General features: G+C 39.1%; 1 protein-coding gene across 1 annotated transcript; it reads left to right on the top strand.

Moving 5' to 3' along the window:
- The first annotated feature begins 1,043 nt into the window (after positions 1-1,043).
- LOC129770866 (zinc finger protein 420-like) lies at positions 1,044-4,144 on the top strand. Its single transcript, XM_055774015.1, has 4 exons — positions 1,044-1,111; positions 1,171-3,281; positions 3,342-3,584; positions 3,644-4,144. The coding sequence occupies exons 1-4, from the start codon at positions 1,101-1,103 to the stop codon at positions 3,934-3,936; spliced, it is 2,658 nt and encodes an 885-aa protein (XP_055629990.1). The 5' UTR covers positions 1,044-1,100; the 3' UTR covers positions 3,937-4,144.
- Positions 4,145-26,741: the final 22,597 nt, after the last annotated feature.

Below are 26,741 nucleotides of genomic sequence, written 5' to 3'. Positions count from 1 at the left end.
TTTTTTTCCAGTTTTGAGCCGATACCCTGATAAACTAATACTTTTACAAAAAATAGCTGAAATTTAAAAAAAACATGCGAAAACGAAAAAAAAATACTTCTAGCCCACAATGACAATGTTATTAATGTTCTGAAATTCTTTGGAATTTTGGAATGTGTGTATAGTACAATTTTCACATACCAAAAATGAATACAAGTGTACCATATCGGGTACACCGTGTGCTACTTCTTGTATCCATAATTATTATTATACAAAGTTGTAAGCGCTGCGCCTATTCATTATTTTGAACTGCAGGCAATGTTTCTGTAGTGCATAACTGACAGCTGAAACGAAATTGATCAGCTGAATCGCTACTAGGCCCTTTCGAAACATCGCTGGAGATATTTTATACCAAGACGGGTCTATGGTACTAGGTGAGGCCGTTTCGTCACTAAGTTGGTTAAGGGAGCGGTATATGAAAACAGTACGGAAGAAAGCAGAAGGGGAATTATTTGCTTGAAGCGTGAAAGAGACAAACTGATCACGAGCGAGCTTTTGCACAAGCGTATTGTGTTTTGTTTACAAACATAACACAGTAGACTTCCAAGATGGCTGAAGAGTGGTTTTAGCAAGTTGGCCCACCTTAGGATATACTTCTAGACGCCTTGATTTTATAATTACACACAAGCACACAAGATTCTGTGCGATGCGAGAGTAATTTCCAGGGGTTAGACATCAATTGAATATAGGCTACTCAAAATCAAAATCAATATAGCGTCATTTGTTTACCAACATATCATTTACGAGGATTGAAATCGAAAAATGCGCTGCTTTATTCTAACTGCATGAGCGATTTTCATATTTCGGTTTCACATGGAGGTGTTCACATTTAACATGGAGTTTAAAGTTAGCCACTATTCAACTATATAACCGGACCGAGTTGTAAACAACAGTAATTGATTGAACCAAAATGTCAGTAAACCGCAGCAATATTGGGTACACTGGCAATATGAGGGATTTGACGTTTTAGTCGTACCCCTGGTAATTTCATCGATGTCTTCTTCTTTCCACAGTGCAATTTTGGTTTGACGTTTCAGTTTACGCTGTGATCGGAGAAAATAATGCTTCTTCGGTAGATAGTTATTAATCAGTTTCCAAACATTTGTTTCATGTATTTGCTGCCAATTTCAGACATGTTATTCCCACTAACAACGATGTGGAGGAAATCTACATAGTGAAACAGGAGGAAGAACAAACAGGACCGAACAGCAATCCTTTGGCTGCGGCTAGTTCCAGCAGACATGGAGGGTTGCTTCCGACCTCTTTGCTCGAGAACGAAGATGTTGAAATTAAAGACGAACCGTTGAGTATTCACGGGAGTGACGAAGAGGATGAAGTCTATGAAAGATATGATCCACCAACACCGTTGCTCCATCCGATTCCGGTAGAGATAAAGCTTGTGAAAGTGGAAGATATCCCTAAAAAGTTGGAACTCTTAGTGAAGAATGAGCAGGAACATCCGGTACAACAAGCTACGAAGGAAAATAAACCTGAGTTGCAGAAAACTCAAGATCATTTGAGGGATGTGAAAAGGGAAACAAGTGTCAGCTCGGATGGTGATTGGGCAAGAGATGATTGTGTCCCACTGGCCAAGAGGGTTCAGAAATCGACACGAGGGCGCAGACGAAAAGTGGATGTCAAAAAAGAGAAAAACGACACTGATTCGGAAGTGAGCTTGGATGGTCACACCGATGATTACGACTACAAACCCCCTCTAGATGGCATCAAAAAGGAAAAGAAGCAACGGAAAAGACAACGCAAGAAAGTTAAATCCGACGTGGAGAAAGACGGAAGCGAAGAATCCGAAGGTGAAGATGTTGTCAAATGCTTCATATGCGTGAGCGATCTGAAGGAACCCTGGGAGTTGATTAAGCATTTGAGAAGGGAGCATAAAGGCCTGCTTCCCTTCAAATGTGCTGTTTGTGTATCTAGGGAAATTCACAAATTGAAGGAGCTGAATTTACACTTCCGGCAACACGATGAAAACAGAAAACACAAATGCTTGTATTGTGCAGCACGATTCCATTCCGCCCAGGCGCAAAGCAGTCACATGCGGCGGATGCACAACGAAAAGTACAACATGGATATGGAAAAGTATCGTCGATTCGTATGTCGCTTCTGTGGTAAGAAATTTACCAAGAAACATGACCATGAGACTCACGAGAAACGTCACATAAGAGAAAACACGAACGACGCAGAATTCCTGAAAAGGGAACTAAAGTGCTATATTTGTAATGACTTTGTGGGAGGCTCGAGAGAAGATCTTAACACACATGTAACATTGCACAACAAAGAGTGGCTTCCATATCACTGCCAAAAGTGTGACAACAAAAAGATTACGACCGCTCGTGTCCTTTGCGAGCATCTTCGTCAGCATGAAGAGGGATTGGCGGTCAAATGTGTGTATTGTGAGGAGCGATTTGTTACTTTGGCTGCTTGTCAGGCCCATGAGCGGAGTCATGCTGCAGAAAAGGAAGCTGATGAACTCCTGGATGCAAAGATTATTGCGGAAACCCACAACGCTAATGTGGTTGTTGTTGATGGACAGAAGCGTTTCCAGTGTGACAAATGTGATCGATCGTACACTCTCTTCAGTAGTCTTAGAAAACATCAGAATCTACACACAAAAAGCAATGCTTTCGTTTGCTCGAAATGTGGTAGGGCTTTCATTAAAGCCTCTTCGTTAGCGCTCCACGAGAGACGAAATCACGACGAGAACGCAAACTTTTCCTGTGAAGGATGTGGCAAAACGTTCCGAACGATTGGTCATTTGCTGGACCATAGAACTCGAACACAACATTACGCTGGAAAGCCCTATATCTGCGAGGGTTGTACGACGACATTTCGCTTACCGGAAGAGCTTAAGGAGCATCAGGAGACATGCTCGGAAACAGAAGCGAATCGACCATGCTTTTGTGGCCTTTGTTCTAATAATTTCGATTCGTTGGCGCAAGCGTTGGAACATGTGAAAATTGATCACGATCCTGAGATCCCGGAAACTAAGTGCCGATACTGCGATTTGACTTTTCGCGATGCAGAGCGAATTGTGGAACATGAGTTCAAACACACGTTGCCGGGTATAATGACATGTACACTCTGTAACCGGATTTTCAAACATTTGAAAAACTTGCAATGTCACATGAAAAACCATGGGAAGGCATCGATTCCGTTTATGTGTGATATCTGTGGGAAGACATTTACCCAGAAGGGCACACTTACGATACACACCAGGTTGCACACGGGTAAGTTTGTAATTCACATGGGAGTTATGGGAATAGTTTCATCACATTGATTGATTGCAGGAGAACGGCCGTATACTTGTCAGCTTTGTCAGAAAGGTTTCGTGGATAAGAATGAGATGCGACGCCATTACAATATGCATTTCAATCCACAAAGCAAGTTGTACATTCCAAACGCGGAGCAGATCGCTTCCCCGGTGGATATAGGGGCACAGGGCAAGAAGTACAAGCAATATACCTGCAAGATTTGTGGCCGTCAACTTACCACCTCGACTGCATTAGCGAAACACATTACAACACATACGGGTTGGTTGAATAACGGTTGAGCCATTTCGTTTGCGCTGATATAGCTTTTCGAATTTTAGGTGAGAAAAAATATCAATGTGATTTCTGCGATAAGCGTTTTGCTCAGGGTGGACAACTGACGGTTCACCGAAGAATACATACCGGTGAGCGGCCGTTTGCGTGTGAGAATTGTGGCCAGCGTTTCGTTGGAGGAAGCAACTATAAGCGACATGTGAAGCAAAGTATGTGTAAACCTGTGCTTCCTGAGTTGGTGGCAAATTTGCCAAACCCAACCATTGTGGATGGAATGCCCATCGTCGATGAAATGGACAGCGAGGAAAGGATTTACCCTGTTCTTGTAGAAATGATTTAGGTTCGAATATCATAGAATTTGTAACATAAATATTAGTTTCTCCAAACTGAGGGCGCATCAAGCATTACATTAAGATAGTTTGTCAGTTGAAGTGAATTATCAAGGCGGAAATTTTTGTTTTAAGCATGACATTTTTAGCTATATGCGTATACATATATGCCTGTACCGATTGTGAAAAAAACGCCAACGTCGCGGTAATAAAATTGTGATTGATACATAAAACAAATGATTTGTTAAAAACATTTAGTTTTCAGTTTACCGGCATTACTTTAATCCGAATCGAAGTCTCCTTCAGAAACAGATCTTGTAGATTTTTTTTATTAATTTTTGCTGACCCGATGAATCTTGTCCCGTCCAAAATTGATTTTTAGATATAAATTCTCTCGAACATTCACGTTTTCTTACTAAGCGAACGTTCGTGGGTTTAATCGAAGAATCTTCATTGATTGTTCTTCTAATTGGTCGTTCACAACTTCTTTTTATTATAAATTTTTCTAGTACACTGCGTTTCACAACTATAGAACCACTACATTTTTCAGAATTTCCAGACACATGTAAAACATCGGTTGAATTGAAGTATATAGTGTAGGATATAATAATTATCTTCATTTAAAAGACTGGCCATTTGAATTTTCTTGTCTCTATAATACAAGACCTTCCTTCCTTTTCTTGTTGTGTTCAGGCGTGGAACATTCACAAAACTAAAATTCCAGTGTTTCATAACTGTAGAACCAGATGGAAAAACTCTCAATCCTTTGCAAAATTAACGTCAATTTCACATGGATTATAATAAGTTTCTAATTCGTAGGTCATCTTTAGTTATCAATCAGTTCAAATAACCCATTCGGGGTGTTTTTGACCAAGCTGCACCATGTTGTAGTGTGTATCTCGTTCTACGCAGAGGATACTGCTCGTTTAAGTTCTCCAAATCACTCATACTGCTTGTGAACTGCATTTACTATTCGTATGATCACTCCTCATAGGTTCTTGATAGGTTAACAAGCTGACCCGTCCAGAACCTGAAGCCCCTATTCATTAAACCATGCCGGATTTTATCAAGTGACGCCAATTATCAATTATCACGGCGTTTTGATTTAAAAACAGAAGTAAATGATTCTGAAGTACTTCATTGTACTTCTGACTGTGCATTCGTGTTGATAAAAAGCTATCTGAACCAGGCATTTTTGAACATATTTACCATATAAACCATCAAACTGACGTCTGCAAAGTTACGAGCTGAAAAATTACATGACATGTTCCGTAATTCCTTCCACTATGAAGAAATTCTGGGATTAGCTTCCACATTAGTTTTTGGACCCGCAGCTTTGGAGATGGGATTTCTATGGTTTGGGGAGAATTTTCTCGAAAAGGCCTGGTTTAGATAGCTTACCATCACTACGAATGAACAGACAGAAGTTCAACGAAGCACTTCAGAATCATTTACTGCTGTTTTTGCATCTAAAACAATGTGATAATTGGATAATTTGGAAACAATTCATAAAATCCATTAAGTCATGGCATGGTTTAATGAATAGGGGCTTCAGATTCTGGACTTGTCAGCTTGTTCACCAGATCGAAACCCTATCAAGAACCTATGAGGAGTGATTATACGAATAGTGAATGCAGTTTACAAGCAGTATGAGTGATTTGGAGAGCTTTAACGAGCAGTATCGTTTGCGTAGAACGGGGTACACACTGCAATATAGCGCAGCTTGGTCGAAACTACCGCGAATTGATTATTTGAACTGATTGAGAATTAAAGATGACCTACGAATTAGAAAGTTATTGTAATTCATTTGAGATGGACGTTAATTTTGTAAAGAAGTGAGAGTTTTTCTATCTAGTTCTATGTTATGAAACACTGGAATTTTAGCTTGTTTCGCCCCTGGACACAACAATAAAGTTCAAATGACCAGTCTTATAAATAAAGATAGTTATTATATCCAACACTATATACTTCAATTCAACCGACTTCTTACATATCTCTGGAAACTCAAAAAATTGTTTTATAGTTTTATAGTCATGAAACTCAGTGTATAAACTAAACACATCCCGCATTTCAACAAAGTGTCCCGCGTTGGATTACGTCCTGCGAAACGTCCAAAAGAATGGCAAAGGAATTACAATTTGATCATGTTGATTTCCTCAAATGGATGAACCTAAAAAAAGCATTTATTTGACATACTGTTCAAGAGCGCTTCCAATGCATCCGAAGATTTACACGTTGAGCTGACACGTTGATCGCACCGGCAGTGGACTTTTTGTTTAGAGAGTGTAAGCTGGGAACGACAGCAACAAAATTGAAATATGATTATTATAAAAGTCCCCTATTGATCCGCAGAGACCGATGTGAGTCAGACGAAAAGTTCATTTTCGGTCGGTGCTCAACGTGTTAAATAAGTCGGAAGAACTACTGTACTTTGGACAGGAAGAGGCAGAGTTGTTTGATGAAGTATCGTAAATGAAGTACCGGGTGGCCTTACGGAATTTGACCCCAACCATGGCCGATGAAAAGATGGATGTAAGCAAGTTCTTTAACCTTTCGTGGCTTTTTTTGGCGGTCAGCTGTCTCTCCATTTTGGCCATGAAATGCTTGAAGGAAATATTCCGTTTTAGGTTCGCCCAAAATTTTTTTATCGGTTGCAGCTGGGAGATGTTGGCGGTCTTTCGTACTGTACATCTCTCCCCGTTCACCGTAATACTCGGAAGAAGAGCGGCTTGAACATTCCCTTCTCGTCTGCCACCTGACCTTCTTTGAGAACTTAGTGTGGAAGATATATTTGAGGTCATCGCATACCTCCTAGGTGGGGAATGTAAAGTACCCGGTCCCCTATCATTCGTTGAATTCTATCGTCAAGTACGTCTCATCTTTCATTATGAGCATGACATAGAGCTTCGCCGGGAAGAAGGAGCGCCTCCAGCTACTCCTTCTTGGTGATTGCCTGCTGCTCAGACACGGTCGGTCTCGTCTTCCGCAGAAAAATGTCCATTGTGGCCAGATTCTTCTTCACCGTTTGGTCGGTTGCATCGATCCTTCGGCTTAAGGAGCAGCAGGAAGATGATGTTGTAAAAACCAGATCGAGAATATCCGTTCACGAAGTGCTTCAGGAAGTCCAACTCCTTCGCTGTGGGGTGGAGCTGGCAATATGATAAAATCATTAAGTTGCTTGACTGTGCTACTGCTGTGGTACAATAGCATTGAATCATTATTGTCGAAAGCTTAATAAGATTTAGGGAACATTTGTTCCAATGAATTATCTTCTCGTTTTTTCCATCGCCATCCGAAATTAGTCCATTTCTTTAATGCATACGGTGACACTAAAATCTTTGAAAAATGGATTAAAACTTTTAAGCATTCCATTCGATAATTTGAAAAAATTGTAGGATTCGAATCGTGCTTGCCAGCCTAAAATGCTGTGACTGAGCGAGTTTTTCCAGGCGTAAACAAAATCTGGACCACTGAAAAATCACAACTACACCCAAAGTTAATTTTTAGCACATGTTATGGCATCTCGATTCATTACATTGAATGAGCTGAAAAATAACAGAAAATGTTCTACTCCCCAATACATGAATATCATTTGTATAATGGTGACCGGAATAAATCGCCACAGTAAACAACTGCAACAGAAACAACCGCTTAGAAAAAGTGTAGTAGGCTAGAAATATTTGGCGCGGGAAAAACATCATGTGCCTCACATTTCTATTATAAATTTATTCTCTTGTTCTCGTTTTTCGAAATTTATTCTGAGGACAATGTAATGGGGACGAAGTCCCCATTTGGCGAGGATAAGGAATCGAGGCGGCCCATGCCGCCAAGATGACGCAATCCGAGTCCACCGCCGACCCGCCGTCGGAAGCGGCGGTGTCTCGCACGCAAACCTGGGATCCACTGATTGCCCGGTTAGTTTGAAACATAGGATACGATCCTTTAGCAATGTCCGACCGAGCTCTAGCGAGCGTCGGACGGTATACGTCTGCCCGGGGCGTTACGTTTGCCTGGGGCGATACGTTTGCCCGGTTAATTCTTGTTTTGAAATACAATACCGCGCCACAATATTTATAGCCTACTACACATTTTATAAGCGGTGGTTTCTGTTGCAGTCGTTTTCTGTGGCGATTTATTCCGGGAACCTTGTATAATATATATGCTAGAGCCAATATGAGCGAGCTAAACAGGAGACACATTTAAATGAAATCATATGAAAGCTTTTCGTATACATAGTTTGCCAAATACACGGCCCAGAAATGAGAAAAGAAAACAGAAAGAGATGTTCCGCGAATTGTTTCAAAAGGAATCGATCTTTATCACTACTTTTACCACTAGCAGTCAATAACTACATAACACTCATTGATCATTGGTGCACACGACCTTATAGATGTATAGTTTTATGATTATTGTATTGATAAAACTTAGTTTTCTTGTTGAAACGACTTTTTTTCGTGTTTGCATTTCATTTTTAGTTCATTATTGCGTTATCTGCGATTTCCATCATTCGTAGTGACCTTGCTCGACTATTCTGTGGATAATCGGGGTTTTACTGTACCAAACGTATTGTTTTAGTGTCCCGCGTGAGACCTCTGACCATTTGGTCACTTTATCTTCGTACTTCTACAAAACCCGTTATTATAACATAGATTTATTTTCAGATACAATTTTCGCTCAAGATTCTTGATTAATTTGCAAATAACATTCACTTTCAAAGCGCGTTATTCCACCTGAAAATCCACTGCCGTTTTCGCTTCACACCAACGAAACACGAAGCATAATTCGGGTCTCCCATTAAGAAATGGTCAACTTTTTTTTTAAATAAAACATAGTTTTTTTGAGATATTGAGTTCAATTTTTTTCTGGTTGTAGTTCAACTCTTATATTGGACCCAATTTTCCACTACTCGGCCACACATTTCGGCCGGAATGTTACGAATTTCTCGTTTGAAGTTGACTCTGAGTTCTTCTAAAGTTGCTGGCTTGTTGGCATAGACCAGTGATTTTACATAGTTCTCATAAAAAGAAATCTAATGGCTAAATAATGAATCGACAGGTTCATTTCTCGGAACAACACGTTCTCCAAACTTAGTTTTCAATAATTTCCACTGTAACGTGCGCTGTGTGGCAAGTGACACCGTGTTGTTGAAACCACGTATCTTCCAATTCCGGCCAAAAATAGTCTTCCAACATGTCTCGATAGTGCTCTCCATTGACGGTAAAGCCGGCGCTACGAACATCCTCGGATATTGGACGCTCGATGGTTCGGTGCATCGTGTAGTTGATGTACGAACTACGAACCTCCAATGCCGAGCGTCGAATATTCGCGTTGGAAGGTAATCCGTTCGTTGTGGATTACCTTCCAACGCGAGTGGCGCGAGTCAAAGGATTTTTGTCATTCACTCGATTTGATGCTCGATTTGCTCACAAGTTGTAGATGAAGGAGCTATGAAATTGTTTCGTAAAATTCAAAATATTCGGCAAAATACTGCCGTTTCATAATGTTTATTTCCCATTTGTTTATTTATTAGGCTCATTAGTATTTTAGCTGTAACAGAGCCGGGTTTTAATCGTGTACATGTATAAATGTTTATGGTTCTATAAATTGTGAATTACACAGTAGTAGTAGCCATTTAGGCGTTAGGTTTTCTGTTCCATTACATTATGGTAAATTACACAGTAGTAGCCATTTAGGTGTAAGGGTTTTCTTTCTGGTCTTCCATTGTTCAGCAGACCGGACAGCGGAGACAGTTGATATTGATCATTGTTGGGTTATTAATAGAATAGCAGCCTGATGTTTCATGCAGAGCATAGCAGTAGTATGGATGAATCGATCTTTATTCCACCGTGGATCGATCGCTGATGATGGTTGCGTGGACGTAGTTATTCTATAACAACACAAAGATGGTCAATTGAGGGCCCTGAGTTTGAACTCACGATCGATCGCTCAATAAGCGAACGCGTAACCAAGTGGCTACGAAAACCCCGTTTAATAATGTTGATTTCAATAACTTTTGATTTACAGCCCGATATCACTATAACTGCTACGGCAGCAATTTCAATACTCGCATCGTCATCCAATTTACAAACGGTTTTGGTGGTAAGCAAAAATAATAAACATTCGATCCAAATACTCGCCGATTGTTTGGACCGAATGCATTGGATCGAATATTCACTTCACCGTGTAGCAGCACATTCGTCACAATATTTGTCGATTCATCGAGTCAAATGTTTGAGTCCAACATAAGAGTTAAACGTTGGACGAATCGTGTAGCGCCCGCATAACATGACGATCGTTCTCATCTACGAAGAAATACGCCCTAATAACACCTCCGGCATGAGAACCACATCAAACAGTATTTTTTGTGGATGCAATGGTGGTTCTTGAAGCACAAGTGGGTTTGCATCTGACTAATAAAGCATATTTTGTTTGTTCACAAGGCCATTTAGCCAGAAATGAGCCTCATCGCTGAAAATTATCATTTTCTTCAAGATTTGCCAGAGCCTAATCGGAAAAGTTCCGACGCTGCATATGGTCAAGTTGCTTTAGTTCTTGAGTCAATTTGACTTTGTAAGCAAAAAATACCACTATGACGTTTGTAAACTGTAGACTCAAATTTGGTCACTAAACTATGTACAGCCTGCCGGGATTATGACGGACGAAAATTGGGGTCATTAAAATGTTTTAAGGGTTCGTTCACACGAAGACACAAAACTGTCAAGTCGCTGATGGATGACCCTTTAGATAGTAGATATAGGTGTGCGTTATTTTACCTGAAAATCAATTTCCAAAGATCAACTATCACGATGTAATTTTAGAACATATGGGAATTCAATTTTCAGAAAAAAAAACTCCAGTGTATTCAAACCTTGACAATCTGAAGCTTTCTCAGAGCAGAGGCGCCGAACTTGTGGTTCCATACAAAGCTCAAATTCATCGCGTTTAACCTCCGAAATCCCATTCGCTATCCAACTCTTGACGAGTAAAGTTCAGTGTCGGTATTGTGCGTTGCCACTTTTGCTATTGTGCTATTGGTACGAGTGAATCGTGTACGAGTGAAGGTCATTGCTGTCCGCTTTCGACCTGACCTTTTGTGAAGTGGAACGAAGGAACAAAGGAAGCAGCGCTCTTACAGCGAGCCGGATTGCGGCTGTTGAACTGATTCGGCATAACGGGATCGCCATCGCGTGACTGTCGCAAACGGGATTCATCATCACGTGGCTGCGTAAGCTATTCTTGCGCTATTGTGTTGTCTCCGTAGCGCGTAGCCTCTGTCTCTCCCTGATTAGGGCAGTAGAGCGCATTATTGGAACAACTTATATATTAAGGTACACATATTTATTATTAATATTATTATTCAATTCATTTGTTCATTGTTTGATATTATTATCATAATTTTTTTTTTGCTATTTTTTTTAAAGATTATTGTTAAAATCAATAATAATTTAGAAATAAGACAGAAATTTTTGTAAAATGGAGAATAGTGGAGGATCTCCAGAGATGGAGATCTCCGATAATGAATCTCATACAAGATTTGGGAAAAAACATAAACGAGTCCCTCATAAGGAAGATAATTCTTCTGGGGACGAATCCGCTCATCCTACCAAGCCCCCCTCTAAGAAAATTGCAAGCCTCCCTTCTCAACCCACTGTTACTTCCACTCCCCCTCTTCCATCATCGATTTCGCTTCCCCCTTCTGATGCTTCCGATCCAACCCAATCCTCGTCCTCGTCCTCATCCTCATCCTCGTCCTCGTCCTCGTCCTCGTCCTCGTCCTCGTCTTCCCCCTCTGTTGTCTCCGCTCCACGTGTCAGAGTTTATCCAGAAGATGCACCTGGAACTGGCCCTTGGGTTGTTTTCCTCCGGCCAAAACCGAAAGGAAAAAACCTTAACGTGATTCAGATCATGAAAGATCTGGCCAGATACACTTCTGTATCTGAAATTCGCAGGGTTAGACCGAACAAATTGCGAGATGTCGTGAATGAACGGAAACACGCAAACGAGATTGTTGCTGATCAACATTTCACTCTCGAATATCGAACATTTATACCCTCCCATAACGTAGAAATTGAGGGGGTGATAACTGAAACGGGTCTGACGAGTGAACAAATAAAAGCAGAAGGAAAAGGCAAGTTCAAGAAGCTCCCCTCAATGGAAGTGAAAATCTTGGACTGTCGCCAACTCGGCAAACTTTCCCATGATGGGGACCAAACTAAATTTACGCCGTCCGACTCGTTTCGAGTCACCTTTGCTGGTGCCGCCCTCCCTGACTACGTTATGGTGGACAAATTGAGACTACCTGTGCGACTCTTCGTGCCAAAGCCCATGACTTGCAACAAATGCAAGTCAGTTGGTCACACTTCGGATTATTGTGCCAACAAGGAGCGCTGTGCCACTTTCGGAGAGCAACATGAGGGGAAATCCTGCAGTGCGACTGAGCATAAATGTCCATATTGCGGGGGATCCCCACACGAGCTCTCAGTTTGTGAAAATTACAAGAGTCGCTGGGAGAAACAGAAGCGCTCTTTGAAGGAACGCTTGAAACGCACTTTTGCGGATATTTTAAAGGGCGCTTCTCCACTGGCCCAACAACCACAACCAATCAACACACAAAATGTCTTCGCCACGTTGCCCGTTGACGAAATAGAAGCGGACACAGCTAACGGGGGCACACCGTTCATTTTCCAAGGGAATCCCCGGCGCAAAAATGTGACCACTCCCAAAGTTCAAGGACAAGCCCCTCCGGTGATACCCCCTGTTAGCATGCCTAAAAAATCGAGTGCAGCGGACAAGCAAAATCAGGTTCCTCCTGGTTTCCGTGGGAATAATTCACCTTCGAATGGCCCAGCACTCGAGGGGACATCAAAAACCCCAACTGTCCCTGTTATTCCGTCCAGTTCAACTTCCCAATAGGGATTTATAAAGTTGTCTGACCTTTTGGACCAAATCTTCAAGTGTTTTAATGTTTCCGACTCCATCAGAACCCTTGTCATCTCAATGCTTCCAGTATTAAGGGGGTATTCTAGTCTAGAAATCTGACAAAATCGAAATTTTTTTTTTACCATATTTCTGTAGTTTAGGCATTCAAGAATATACTCTAGAAAGGACTTATCGAAAATCCTATTATTTACCTAGTTAGAGCCATCTTAGTGATGTGGTATCTAACCTGTTACGGCCATCACAATGAACTTCAAACGCGTTTCTCTCGGAACTAGTTTTTTTCTAACTGGCGTACACGATATCTCAAGTTCTACTGAACCGATTTATGTCAAATTTATATGAAAATAATCTGCATACATCTCTCTATCGCATGAACAAATAAAAAATTATAACTTTTTAATTTTACTATTTTTAAAAAATCGGTAAATGCAAAAAAAAAACGTTTTAAACAGCATTTTTGTTTTCAAACGGCCGCCATTTTGTTAAAACCCATGTTTTTGACTTGTCCGAGGTTCATGCCATAGCGACATCTTTACTGATTCAGAATCTGTTCGATTTTTTTGTTTCAGATAACCAGAAGGACTGGAATCGTGTACGCCATGGCACAACTTTTTTTTGAACACCCTCACTTCACCAGCATGTAACTATTCTAATTATGAATATTTTTTTTCCGTACTATTTTTGTTTTATTGTTGAAAGATAGATAAACGAATAATGATATAATGGATAGTAAAAATATTCTTTGTTTTATTTTTACGGAGTTCGAAAAAACGTCCGAAATTCGTGTCTCTACACTAGAATACCCCCTTAAAGACAATTTTGCAACAATTGATGCAAACATGGCCCCTCCTTGCAATGATTATCTCTCTTGATGTCTAATTCAAATAGAGAGGTCGGAGATATCACTGTTTTACAGTGGAATTGTCGTAGTCTTATCCCTAAATTGGATACATTCAAAATTTTAATTCATAACTACAATTGTGATGTTTTTGCTCTGTCCGAAACTTGGCTTTCTTCGCGAGATGATATCTCTTTCCACGATTTTAATATTATACGCTTGGACCGTGATGATAGATACGGAGGGGTGCTTTTGGGGATCAATAAGTGCCACTCATTTTTTAGAATTGACCTTCCACCTATTGGAGGGATCGAAGCTGTTGCTTGTCATGCAAACATCAGAGGCAAAGACCTCTGTATTGTCAGCTTGTATTGGCCTCCGAGAGCTGCGGTTAGCCGCAAACAACTTGATGACATGTGCTCACTCCTTCCTGAGCCACGATTGATCTTGGGAGACTTCAACTCTCACGGAACTGCCTGGGGGGAACAGTACGACGACAATCGTTCATTGTTGATATATGACCTTTGTAACAGCTTCAATATGACCGTTTTGAACACTGGGGAAACAACACGAGTACCTAAACCTCCTGCTAACCCAAGTGCTCTTGACCTCTCGCTTTTCTCGAATTCACTATCGTTAGATTGCAAGTGGAATGTAATCCAGAACCCCAACGGTAGTGATCACTTGCCAATTAAAATTTCCATCACCATTGGGTCGAATTCTTCTGAATCTATAAACATGGCATATGACCTCACAAGACACATTGACTGGAAAAAATATGCGGACGCGATTGCTCTAGCCATCAATTCCAGAGATGGTTTACCTCCATTGGAGGAGTATAACTTCCTTTCTCGTTTGATCTTTTAGACAGCGCGGTTCGCGCTCAAACGAAACCCATCCCAGGTTCCACCATTTCCCGAAGGCCTCCCAATCTATGGTGGGATAGCCAATGTTCCAAGCTTTATGTAGAAAAATCGAATGCATTTAAAGCTTTTCGGAAACGTGGAACCCCTGAAAATTTTCAAATGTATTTAGCCCTTGAGAATCAGTTCAAAAATTTGATCAAAGGGAAAAAACGTGCTTATTGGCGAAATTTCGTGGGAGGTTTGTCACGAGAAACGTCAATGAAAAAATTATGGAAAGTGGCTCGAAACATGAGAAATCGCTCTTCAACGAATGAAAGCGAAGAATATTCACATCGATGGATTTTTAATTTTACACGGAAGGTTTGTCCTGATTCCGCTCCTGTGCAAAAAATTGTTCGAGATATACCACAAGGTAGGTGCGATCTTGATTCCGAGTTTTCGATGGTAGAATTCTCTCTTGCTCTGCTCTCATGTAACAATTCTGCTCCGGGATCGGATAGAATTAAGTTCAACTTGCTGAAAAACCTCCCTGATGTGGCGAAACATCGCTTGTTGAATTTATTCAATCGGTTTCTGGAGAATAATATTGTTCCAGATGATTGGAGACAAGTACGAGTTATAGCTATTCAAAAACCCGGAAAACCCGCGTCCGACTTCAATTCGTACCGCCCAATAGCAATGCTGTCTTGTATACGGAAATTGTTGGAGAAAATGATCTTGTTTCGCCTTGATCGATGGGTTGAAACGAATGGCCTACTCTCAGATACACAATATGGGTTCCGCAGGGGCAAGGGGACGAATGATTGTCTTGCGTTGCTTTCTTCAGAAATTCAAATGGCTTACTCCGAAAAAAAACAAATGGCTTCAGTATTCTTGGACATAAAGGGGGCCTTCGATTCTGTTTCAATAGAGGTTTTGTCGGACAAATTACACTCTCGGGGTCTGCCGCCTCTATTGAATAATATGTTATATAACTTGCTTTGTGAGAAACATTTGAACTTTTCTCACGGAGATTCGGCAGTAAGTCGGGTCTCTTACATGGGCCTCCCCCAGGGTTCATGTTTAAGCCCCCTTTTGTACAACTTCTTTGTAAGCGACATCGACAATTGCCTTACACAAAATTGCAGCCTAAGACAACTTGCAGATGGTGGAGTGGTGTCTGTCGTAGGACCAAACGAATCCGACCTGCAAGGACCCTTACAAGATACTTTGAACAATTTTTCAACCTGGGCCATTGGGCTAGGGATCGAATTCTCCACGGAGAAAACAGAGATGGTGGTTTTTTCTAGGAAGCATAGACCAGCAAAACCAAAGCTTCAACTTTTGGGTAAACCGATCACTCATGCTATGTCATTCAAGTATCTTGGGGTCTGGTTCGACTCCAAATGTACTTGGGGGGCCCATATTAGGTATCTGAGTAAAAAATGCCAACAAAGAATAAACTTTCTCCGTACAATTACCGGCACCTGGTGGGGAGCCCACCCAGAAGATCTTATAATGTTGTATCGAACAACTATTCTCTCAGTGATGGAGTATGGCAGTTTCTGTTTTCAATCAGCTGCCAAAACACACCTCATTAAACTCGAGCGAATTCAGTATCTTTGTCTCCGTATCGCGTTGGGATGTATGCCCTCAACGCATACCATGAGTCTCGAGGTTTTGGCAGGCGTACTCCCACTAAAAGATCGCTTCAATTTATTATCTCTTCAGTTCTTCATCCGGTGTAAGGTCATGAACTCATTGGTGATCGGAAATTTTGAGCAGCTGATCGAGCTAAATTTTCACTCCGGATTCATGAGTTCATATTCATGAAAATATTTGGTTGTCGTGTTTTGTGTCGCATAAATTTGATCATTACACGTTGACCAAATTTTATCTGTCAACAAGAGTCAAATATTTGGCTTCGACCAAACAGTGTATGAGTATGCTTACTTCTTACTCAATAGGCGGTAGGTAAGTTTGAAGTGTAGTAGAAAAAATGGGGCATACCACAATAGTTCAAAACAATTGATGCAGTGGCTCACACCCAACAGAAAAACAAATGAATTTCCTCAATTTCCTAGACGCGAGCATTTGATGAGTGACAGTCGAGACTCAAATCATGAATGGAATTGGTGCTAAAACTGACATTTAAATGGGGATCAAAGGTTAACGGTGCACTAAAGAATGATAGGAAATGAAGGATAGATTTGAATGTTTTTTCTTCACTTTTGAATTCCTTTGCGATGTGGCACAAGCACAATTCCACTCGAACTATATAATTACTAACTGTCAAGCAAAAGTTTTACTGATTTTTTATTGCAAATTGATGTACAATATAAAACGCAAAAAAAAGGATTGTACCGATAATGATAAAAGTTTTTTTTGATAAGTTGCAGTGTTGCTATTACTGGTGGCATTCATCAGCATCCAGCAAATTTGGTTCTTATATTCTTATAATGGATGTTGTTTTCAATGACCTTGCCTTAATTTCATGCAATTGAATATGACTGCCATAAAATTAGAAAAACGGTCCAGCAAAAAAAAAGGAGCAGAAAAGGGTTACCGAACCGATGAGCGTGAATGGCGCAAAAAATGTAGAGCAATTCCCACTTTCAAGGTTTTTGGGCAGTTTTGCATGAGATAAAATCCTTGAACACTGTGAAATAATCGTGAAAAAAACACGACTATACAACATTAGCATAAAGGTGCGTATAACAAAGCAGACACGCGGACATTAAAATTCGAAGGCAGAGGCGGTATTCGGAAGAAAAAAAAAGCATTTAGAAAATGGAAAACCAATTATCTTTATGGCCCCTGCCATTGGAACAAGGCGAGTGAAATCGCAACCGAAAAAAAAATGTTTTCTTCTATGTTCTTGTGCGTTCGGGGAGTGCTCCTCAATGTCATGGCGTATCGGAAGACGTAAATGATTGGGTCTCTTTATGCTATTTAGTTAGGTATCATCATGCTCATAAAGTGTAATAAAAGTACACAAAAAGTCACAATTACTATTGGAATGCGCTTATTGATATTAGTTAGTTGGCTTCCGTGTTATTGATTGTTTTGAAGACTACCGTTGGTAGATTTCGGGACATTCACCTAAACTTACAATAGCTCTCCTGTGTATATGAACTAAAAAGTGAAAGAGTAAATTAAATATTAAAATTTTGTTGAACCAACAAACGACGTTTTTTCTTGCTCTATTCTTTATTTCAGTTGAGATGATAAGATGCATTTCCATTTGCTTTTGTCACTTGTTTTTAGGAATGTAGATGAATATAACGAGTCAGATTTCGAATCATACATATCTGCGTTGCTAATTATCATTTAATCCTTGAACAGCGTTACTTTTATGAGATTTCAGATGAAAGCCGATTGTGGCATGCAACTTGTGGTTCGATCACAAAATAAATCCAGAAACGTCGATTTTTTTTAAAACATTGGTTTTCAAACTTGAAATAATTGGGGAACAGTGTCACATTTATCGCTATTCGTTCATATCGATTGTAATTCAAGTTATACAGAAAGGTCCTGTTTTCTCGATTGTTCACCAAAATTCCTATGGTACAAGTTTGAATACGAATAAATAAAAATGTCATCCCTACAGATTGAATTGATCGACCAATCTCTTTTTGTTCATTTAAGGCAATTGATTATTGTGAGAGTTTTAATCTAAAATGCTCCAAAATATATTCGATTTCCCGTTTGTTAAATCAGTTTCTCACGTTTTCAATGCCGCTGGCGTTCAGGAAAAAAATATATTTTGAATATTTAAGTTCGAGAGCTTTTACAACATGATGATTGAACTATTTGGATCAATAGTCATAACTCGTATATTTAGTGTGTGTGCGTTGGTTACATACTATTTTTATAGGCGCAACTGCCAACTAATCAGAAATAAGCCCAACAAAATAAAAACTTTACGATCATTTTTCCTTTTTTCATATCATTATTGTAATTGACTTATCAAAAATCCAATCGGACAGAGAAAAAAATCCTTTCGACTGGAGGCAAAATAGTATTCACTATAATTCTCCTATCTCACCCTTCCCAAAAAAAAGCGGCGCGCGGCTTCGTGGAACTTTATTTGATGGATTCATTGGAGGAACGAATTAAAACAGGTTGAAAATAAAAGCCTGCCCAACCCTACACAGGCCACATGCCGAGCAGCGTGGGCAACCATCATGCATAATGTATTCGAACGCTGCAGAAAGAGCCAGACATGGTCGTGGCCTCTCTTATCGTGTGTTATTTTTATTCGCTTTCATTCTCATGCTGATGGGAGACAAACCTCTTGCGCTGTTTCGGTTCGGGATCAAAATGGCCGTCTGTCATGTAGAAGTAATTTATAGCGCAGGAAACCCGAAACGCGGCTGAAATGCTCTGTTCTGGTGGGTAGTTGTTGCTACTGCTGTATTTGGTGGGTTCAGTGTGCCTTCATGGGACGAGAATTTTTTTTTTCGTTTCGTTCGACTGAGCTGGAATGACGCTTCTTTGTTCAGAGCACATGGGACTTGTTCGGAAATTAACACAACCGAAAAGTGCTCTCGATGACGAAACGAATGTTCTGAACCTGAAGAACGAATCGAAGAACAGAGTATTATAAGTAAAAGACCATTAAAAACGCTGATGAAAGAACAGGGGAAAATGTCAGAATAAAATTTATGTTGTTCTTAAAGAAATTAAAAATCCAATTCCATGTTTCAGGATTAAAACGTTCAAGATATCTGACATATTCAGGTGTCTGCTGTTAATTTATCTCTCGTCTGCTAGTAAGGACGATTTGGGCCGAGTAGGTTGAAGACCCCTGAAAATGATTGCGTTATGGGGTCTACAAGGTGGAATAATAGACTGACAGATTGCCTAGCGAAATGAGCCAATTAAAGTGAAATTACGTAAACAAATCGTAAAAAAGCCAACAAATTTTTAATATCACTCTTATAGCCGTGGTAACCACCCGAAAAAAGTCTTCGATAGAACAGCTGACACATGTTTTCGTTCCCCTAACGAGCGAGAACCTGTGCGAGTTTATTCATCAATAAACCTTTACTATACTTGAAGCACATCGGAGTAAACAGTTAACTACCAATCCATACACGAGAGACTCCGAGCGTCTGTCAACAATCACCGAACCATCAAAATCAAATATCAACAAAAAAGGAGAGATGGGCCACAGTAAACATTAAGTGACACTTTTGTAAGTGAGAGTTAGTCAGTTTCATGCACTTTATTAGTACTAAATACAAATTTTTATTAGGTGATAAAGAAATTTAGTGCCAATAAAGAGCCCAACGCTTTAAAAAGTGGTTCTGCTTGACGGTTTCCAGATGATTCTGCACTACTTCGTGATTCAACCGCAATCTTTACATTCATGGATGCTATTATTGTTTTTTACCAATGTTTGCACCCCCAACAAAAATATATCTAATGTAAAATGAAAATGTTAGCTTATTTATGAATCCGTTTATGACATCGTTCGAAACTGTAAATAATCCCATAAGTAGCTGAACAAAGTGAACAATAAAAAAAATCTCAAACCGAGGTAATTAAGCCAACCTTATGCCAATCACGTCGAGTAATTAGAAATATCTCAATTCACGGTACCAAGCCCGAAGCCATGGTCTCCCGGTTGGAAAATTCCACGAAATCAAACTCGTAAAGCGCCAAACTTTAAACATAAATTTTAATTAAAATTTCAAATCAGTTCCACTGCGGCGAATGGTTCGTTCTGTTCCAGCTAACCCGTGAAACCCTTCTTCGGTTTGGTGGTTCGGTTCTAACAAAATCAAATACGAAAACAGGTCGAACAGGGCAAAGTTTTAGCTTTAATTCGAGATTTAATTTATAACGAAGTCATCGAGAGGTACGGGAGGGATGAACATATTTTTCATTTTCTTCCATCCGTCGTGCACTCGCCCGAGAGTTGTCTGTTGATTTAATTTATTTCCCTGGAGTGTTTTCTTATTCTAGCGGCGTCCGATTCTTCGGTCGGTTTCAATATCGGATAGCGACATTTGTTGGGATACGCGGAGACGGGAAAAAATGGAAGGCGAAAGAAATGCGAGTCGAGCTTGAATACATCCCCAGGAAGAGCATTATCTTCGGGAGAAGTAGAGGATGGCAGGAATGGTCGTAAAAATAGCCATCTTTGAAATCCCAGACGACGATGAGGACGATAAAGAACTGTGGCACGGGATGAAGTTTTCTTTTGGCTCACACGCAGTTGTGTGAATGAGTGATTTATTTAATGAATTGTAAGGTGCAAAAGGTTTCTTCACAGTCAGGATCATGTAGGTCATCTTGTTAAAAAAGTATCAGACAACAAATGGTTACGAATATCAGTTGTTTTGAAAATGTTTCTTCGCATAGTTATTTTCATTGTGAACAAATGTTCCATGATGTTCGATCAAGTCGCTGCTGGCTACGCAAAACTTCTCAGAAGCAGAAAACATCAACATGTTTGATGAAGGACTAGCGTCCAGGGTTGCCAATTATAATTTTAATAAATCAGGAAGAAATCAGCATAGCTCATATTGGGTAGTCAGGAAAGTTCGGGCCGATTTTTGGGAAAACAAAAGCATCATTTTTATAGGCAGATATAACAGTTCGGCTGAAAAGTTTATAAGGTTGACGTCTAGATAGAGCCTCTTGCAAAAATCTACTTGACTATCACAAAGCACCACCTTTCAATGGATACGTGTCAAAATTTGACAGCAATCGGTCGATTGGTTCGTAAGTTACAGCATTGAGAGTGGAGCAACTTTTGTTATTGTGAAAAAAATGGAAAAATCCGAATTTCGTGTATTGATAAAGCATTGCTTTTTGACTCTGCTGGAGCAGAATACGGATAACGTTTGTCAAGCCATGCATTGGTTTGCACTGTATTTTTTTCCAGCATAAACGGAATGGAGATGCAATCAATTTAAGGTTTTTTTCGGTCAAATTGTGTGGCACTGCCACAATCACTGATTCCTGCCGCTTCATTTCTTCATCAGAATCAATTCTGATTCTGAAATGCACTTTCAAATTACAAATTAAAAATAAAAATAGCAAAAAAAATTATAGACGAACTAGCTGACCCAACAAAAGTTGTTCTGCCAAATAAATTATTTCTAGTAAATATTTTAGTTGCAAAATAAAAAAAAAATAAATGTATTGTAAGTGTGTTTGAATGGTATTACGTTTTTGATCAATTTTTTGATAAAGATCAAACGGATATGAGGCGATCTATGATATACAGAGGAATTGAGCACTAAAGACGATGACTGGCGACAACATTAAAAAAAACCACTCAAACCATCTTATTTCAATGTATTTTAGTAACGTAACTGTCATGTTTGTTTTAAAGTGTTGATATATAAAGTAAAATGTAAAGTGGAAGAAAGTATCAAAGTTATAAGTTGTAGAAAAATGAAATAAAGAAAATCAATATTAAATTTGTTCAATTGATGTTTCGTTGGTGAAAAAAAGCCGCTTGCCATTTTCTGAATGAACGGCAAAATTCATAATTGTTGAGTCCCATTTTTGAATTGAGAAAATGAAAATTTGAGAAACAACAAAAAAAAAAAACTCTTTGGAGCTGATGCTGGCCAATTGGGCAGCGTATTAATTCGTCGCTGTTATTCAATCCAGGAGTATTCGCATCGGTACTCTGACCATATTGCCATATTGCTTCCCTTATACACGAACTTGTAAATGTATTTATTGCTTTTCACTGAACTGCGGAACTGAACATTGATTGTTTTGCTCAACTGAGGCGGATATGGTACTACCCAACGATTTCCAGTTCGCCAATGTCTGCGTTGATATTTGTGAATGATTTTCCGCCATTATCAGTATTTTTTTCTTTTTTATATTGGATATTCGACTACGCTTGTGATCGTGCTATTGGTGAAATCTCTAAGAAAACGCTTTGTACATTTTCCATCTGCCATGCAAGACGAAATCCGTTCGACTCAAATTTAATCGTTCTATGCGAATATGGAAACTTTGCCTTGATTAAAATAAAAAAGACTAATTCATCCGTATTTCTAGAGCAATTTACTCTCTATCAGATTGACAGACCCGAAATCAGTTTTAAATTGTTGATATTTGAACTTGATGTTATTTTAATACTTAGAAGACTTAGTCCTCACTATTTTTCTATATTTTTTAACTTGAATTTCCGGCAAAACATTCATATTCATAATAAGAAAAACATTTTCAGACAATTTTCGTTCAAGATTTTTACCCACTTGCAGAAAATGTGTTACTCTGTTACATAGAATACATATCTGAAACGGTATAGCCAATTTCCATTTATGTTTTCATTTCAAAAACGTGTTTATTTCACCCAACATTTCGTTACCATTTTTACAGAATGGAACACGAAACTCAGTGTCGTCTATGTCGAATTGGGTGACAAGATTATATCTTTATCGCAATGGTCTTGAGTCGAACGGATTACAGAATAAAAAATGCGATCCATTCGGGTAATTCTGGATCGATCGTATTTCAGAACACAGGTGTTTAGTTGATCAGAAAACGGATCTGGAATTTCCGAGGTAATTTCACTATCTATTGTGTTTTGGCAATAGCGAACGCTGTGTCGGCGTTGTTCGTGATAGCTTCTCGCAAGTGAATTTATTCTTCCCCACGCCACCTCTGTCGGTTGTGACGTAGGAATCGCAGCCGTTCGCTCTCTACCATCGCATACATGTCGACCATGAATTTTTGGCACAGCTCACAGCACCGTAGAATGACGTAAAACTGACTGCGTCGAATCATCTTACAATACACATAAAAATCCACTTACAATACACATCGAAAATGTCCACGCTTGTCCACGGTGAGGGGGGAGGGGTTTTTGATAATATCCACGTGGATACGTTAAGTAATTTTGTCAAGTAAAACATTCAAGTTAATAGTCAAAATTGAATGAAATCTGTTTTGTATTTACACGATTTTTTGAACTTCGCGCCTGCCCTGAGTATTCAGTATTCATCAATAAAAAGACTGAACTGCCTGAGAGTGCTGCTCGGTCAAACATCCATATGTATATTCTGAAGGTAACGCACATGAACTTGGATCCATCAATTTATTCCAATCGGTAATAGAGGGCCCTTAAATCCGTCAGGATATAGACACCCAATTACACAAAGAATATTGGATCATGTTGTACATGATCAATGAATGTTGTACATTAAATGAGCTGATAACATAAAATGTTCTACTCCTCATTACATGTATATCATTTGTATAATATTATGCTAGAGCAAATATGAGGGAGCGAAACAGGAGACACATTCAAATGAAAGCATATGAAAGCTTTTCGTATAGTTTGCCAAATACACGGCCCAGACAGAGAAATATATTCTCGTTCATGTTCTTCTTTATCGTCTTAGAAAATACCTTCCAACTACATTTTATGATGAGGTGTAATATTATCACGCTCCTTTATAATAGCGTTGGCAGTTATATGGATAGCGTGGTCGTGTAAAGTAACTTTACATTCCAGCCGGCCTTGGTTCGATCGATCCCCATTGACGTCGTATGGACTTTTTTTTGCACAATCCCAAATGAAAAAAGAAAAGAAAACAGAAAGAGATGTCTGCTCGCATACATACAAACCATTTTTAAGATTTTAAAATAGCTCATTATTTGCGCATTTGACTCTCATGCACAGGAAATGGCGATTCTTTCCTTAGAATCGGCACGAATTTTTCAGGACAATATTTAGCATGATTTAACAATTGAAGGTTGTAGGTCAACGGAATCATCGATCACGATGATACTGCAGATGTTTTGTTTTTACTAGGTTCATTATAGCCATCAGGCACTACCGAACCTGTAAAAGCGAAAGTCATTGATGTTCAGACGAGAAAATTCTGTTTTCAAACAAAGTGCTTGATTTCATTGTCTGATTTTTTGAAAACTCAAACAGCCAGCCAGCTTTAATAAAAATACTCGAGAATAAGTTCACAATCGATATTTTAAAATGGATATGGAGATAACGTAAATGGAATTCGGAAGAAAATAATGAGCGGACAATGTTGAAAAAAATTGAAGATTTCAAGACAAATCGTTACCATTGGTAAGGCTATAATTTTTATCAATAAAAATATGGAATAGAAAATAGAAACAAACTTGAAATTAAATTTAAGCGAAAAAAATAAAATTGCTTGATTTTTTTTCTCAAAACCGGAGGAATGTCCACGTGGACAACAGGGGAGGGGTATAAGGAATGTCCACGCTTGTCCACGGAGGGGGAGAGGGGTGTCTAAAATCATGCTTTTTCTGTCCACGTGGTATGTGGACAGCCCCTATGGAGATCAATAAAGAGTTAGTCAGTTCCAGTGTTTCCAAATTCTTCAGATATGTTCTGCAATTGTTTTATGCCTAAATGGTTTCTGAAAAGCATAAAACCATTTTAACATATCTTTTTTTGTATTATGTAATAGAACCCAGAACGAACACAATCTTTACAATGTTTCCTACTACTAAAACCCATCCATTATTAAGAATAATACAAACCTTAAAAACAAAATAAAAACTCATAAACATAACGGCCAGAAGACTGGCAGCCCATTTGTGAACAGCGGCACTTAGTAATATTGTTATGAACAGTGGCACATATTAATACGATTGTATTAATTGTTGTGTTGTGTTGGGTTCGACGACAAAAATGCCTCGAAAATTCGAGATCATCTGATGATCCTAACTGGAAGAAACATAATGGAAGCGGAAGGTATAAGCAACGAATATAGAATTATCCAAAATAAGCGCTTCGATGTCGTTTGCCATTTTGACCCGTTGTTGTGGTGCATTTTGGACACGCTTATGGCCATTTTACCTCGATTATTTAAGAATGGTTTAATATGAATGCGTTTAGAATTTTCGTTATTTCTGTTGGTTAGCCTATTCGTAATCGTTCTTGCTCATGTCATTACAAAGAAAACAGATGTGACTACGTTATGGATGTGAAGAAACGTTAAAATATGTAGTAAAAATACAAGTTTCATCCTGTTTTGCTTAACATGGGCGTCTTGCCCGGACTTCCCCTATCTATTGTGTATTACATTTCAACTTATTTTACTGTTTATAGCAAGGGTACAAAGAGAGAAAAGCAAAGCAAAGAGAGAAAACGAGAGAATAAGGATATAAGGATAATCACACACGAGCATCAATAGCTTTAAGGAAAATACAGATTTGGGACAAGTAATCAAGGTCTAACCGAGCCAACACATCTCTCACCGGCATATTGGGCTGCTTCCCTCGAGCCCGAAGGAAGTTTCCAAAATTCGATCTGGCGACAAGATACACCTCACACGACCAAACAATGGGTTCGATATCGTGGTAACCTCGGTCACAAACGCATAGATTGCTGCCGGCCAGATTGAAACGAAAGAGTAGGGCGTCTAACGAACATAAGTCGGGAGAATGTGCGAATAAAGTACCGACTCAAGTCCAAGCTTTTGTAGTAGCTTCCTTTGTCATTGTCATTCAACAACGTAAATGAATTTTTCGGTTTGAAAAATGAGCGGCGGTTATTTTTTTTTATTTGGAGATTGTGTATACAAAAATATGAAAATCTTGAAATAAAAATTCAGAATCAGTATTAAAATTATGTTAATCCATACATCCATATATCCATATATCTTTACGACCTGTTCTCATGCCTAACAAACTTTTTGTGTATAATTTCAATGATATTAGTCGAGCCGTTTCGGAGGAGTTCGACAACAAACATCGTGACACGAGATTTTTATTTATATAGATATTTTTTTTCCCCTTTCTTTATTCAGGAGATTTTCAGCCGAACGCTGATTCATCTCTGAAATATAGATAGATGGTTGAGTGAGAGTGAAGATAACGTGTTTCAAACATTAAAAAACATCAAGTAATGATTTTCATTCAAAATATTAAGACTTGAAACTGCCTTCGGGCGTGCTAATCTGATAGAGTATTTCTCTTTCACGAAAAATTGAACTTCAATACATTTCGACAGCAGTGTTGTTACATTTTAATCTGTACCAGAGGGGCTAAAAATCTTTCTCATCTGTACTTTTTCTTCCAAAAATTTGCACCATCGAAAATATTCGTTGCAGAGAAAATTCCATTTTATTAGCTTAAAAAAAACTCATTTATTTACTACAAATATCACATTTACATTTCACTCGTCATTCGTGTGTTTGATGATGCTTATACATAG

This window comes from Toxorhynchites rutilus, chromosome 1 (assembly GCF_029784135.1).
Source record: "Toxorhynchites rutilus septentrionalis strain SRP chromosome 1, ASM2978413v1, whole genome shotgun sequence".
Lineage (NCBI taxonomy): Eukaryota > Metazoa > Arthropoda > Insecta > Diptera > Culicidae > Toxorhynchites > Toxorhynchites rutilus.
This window is presented reverse-complemented; position numbering and strand designations above follow the sequence as displayed.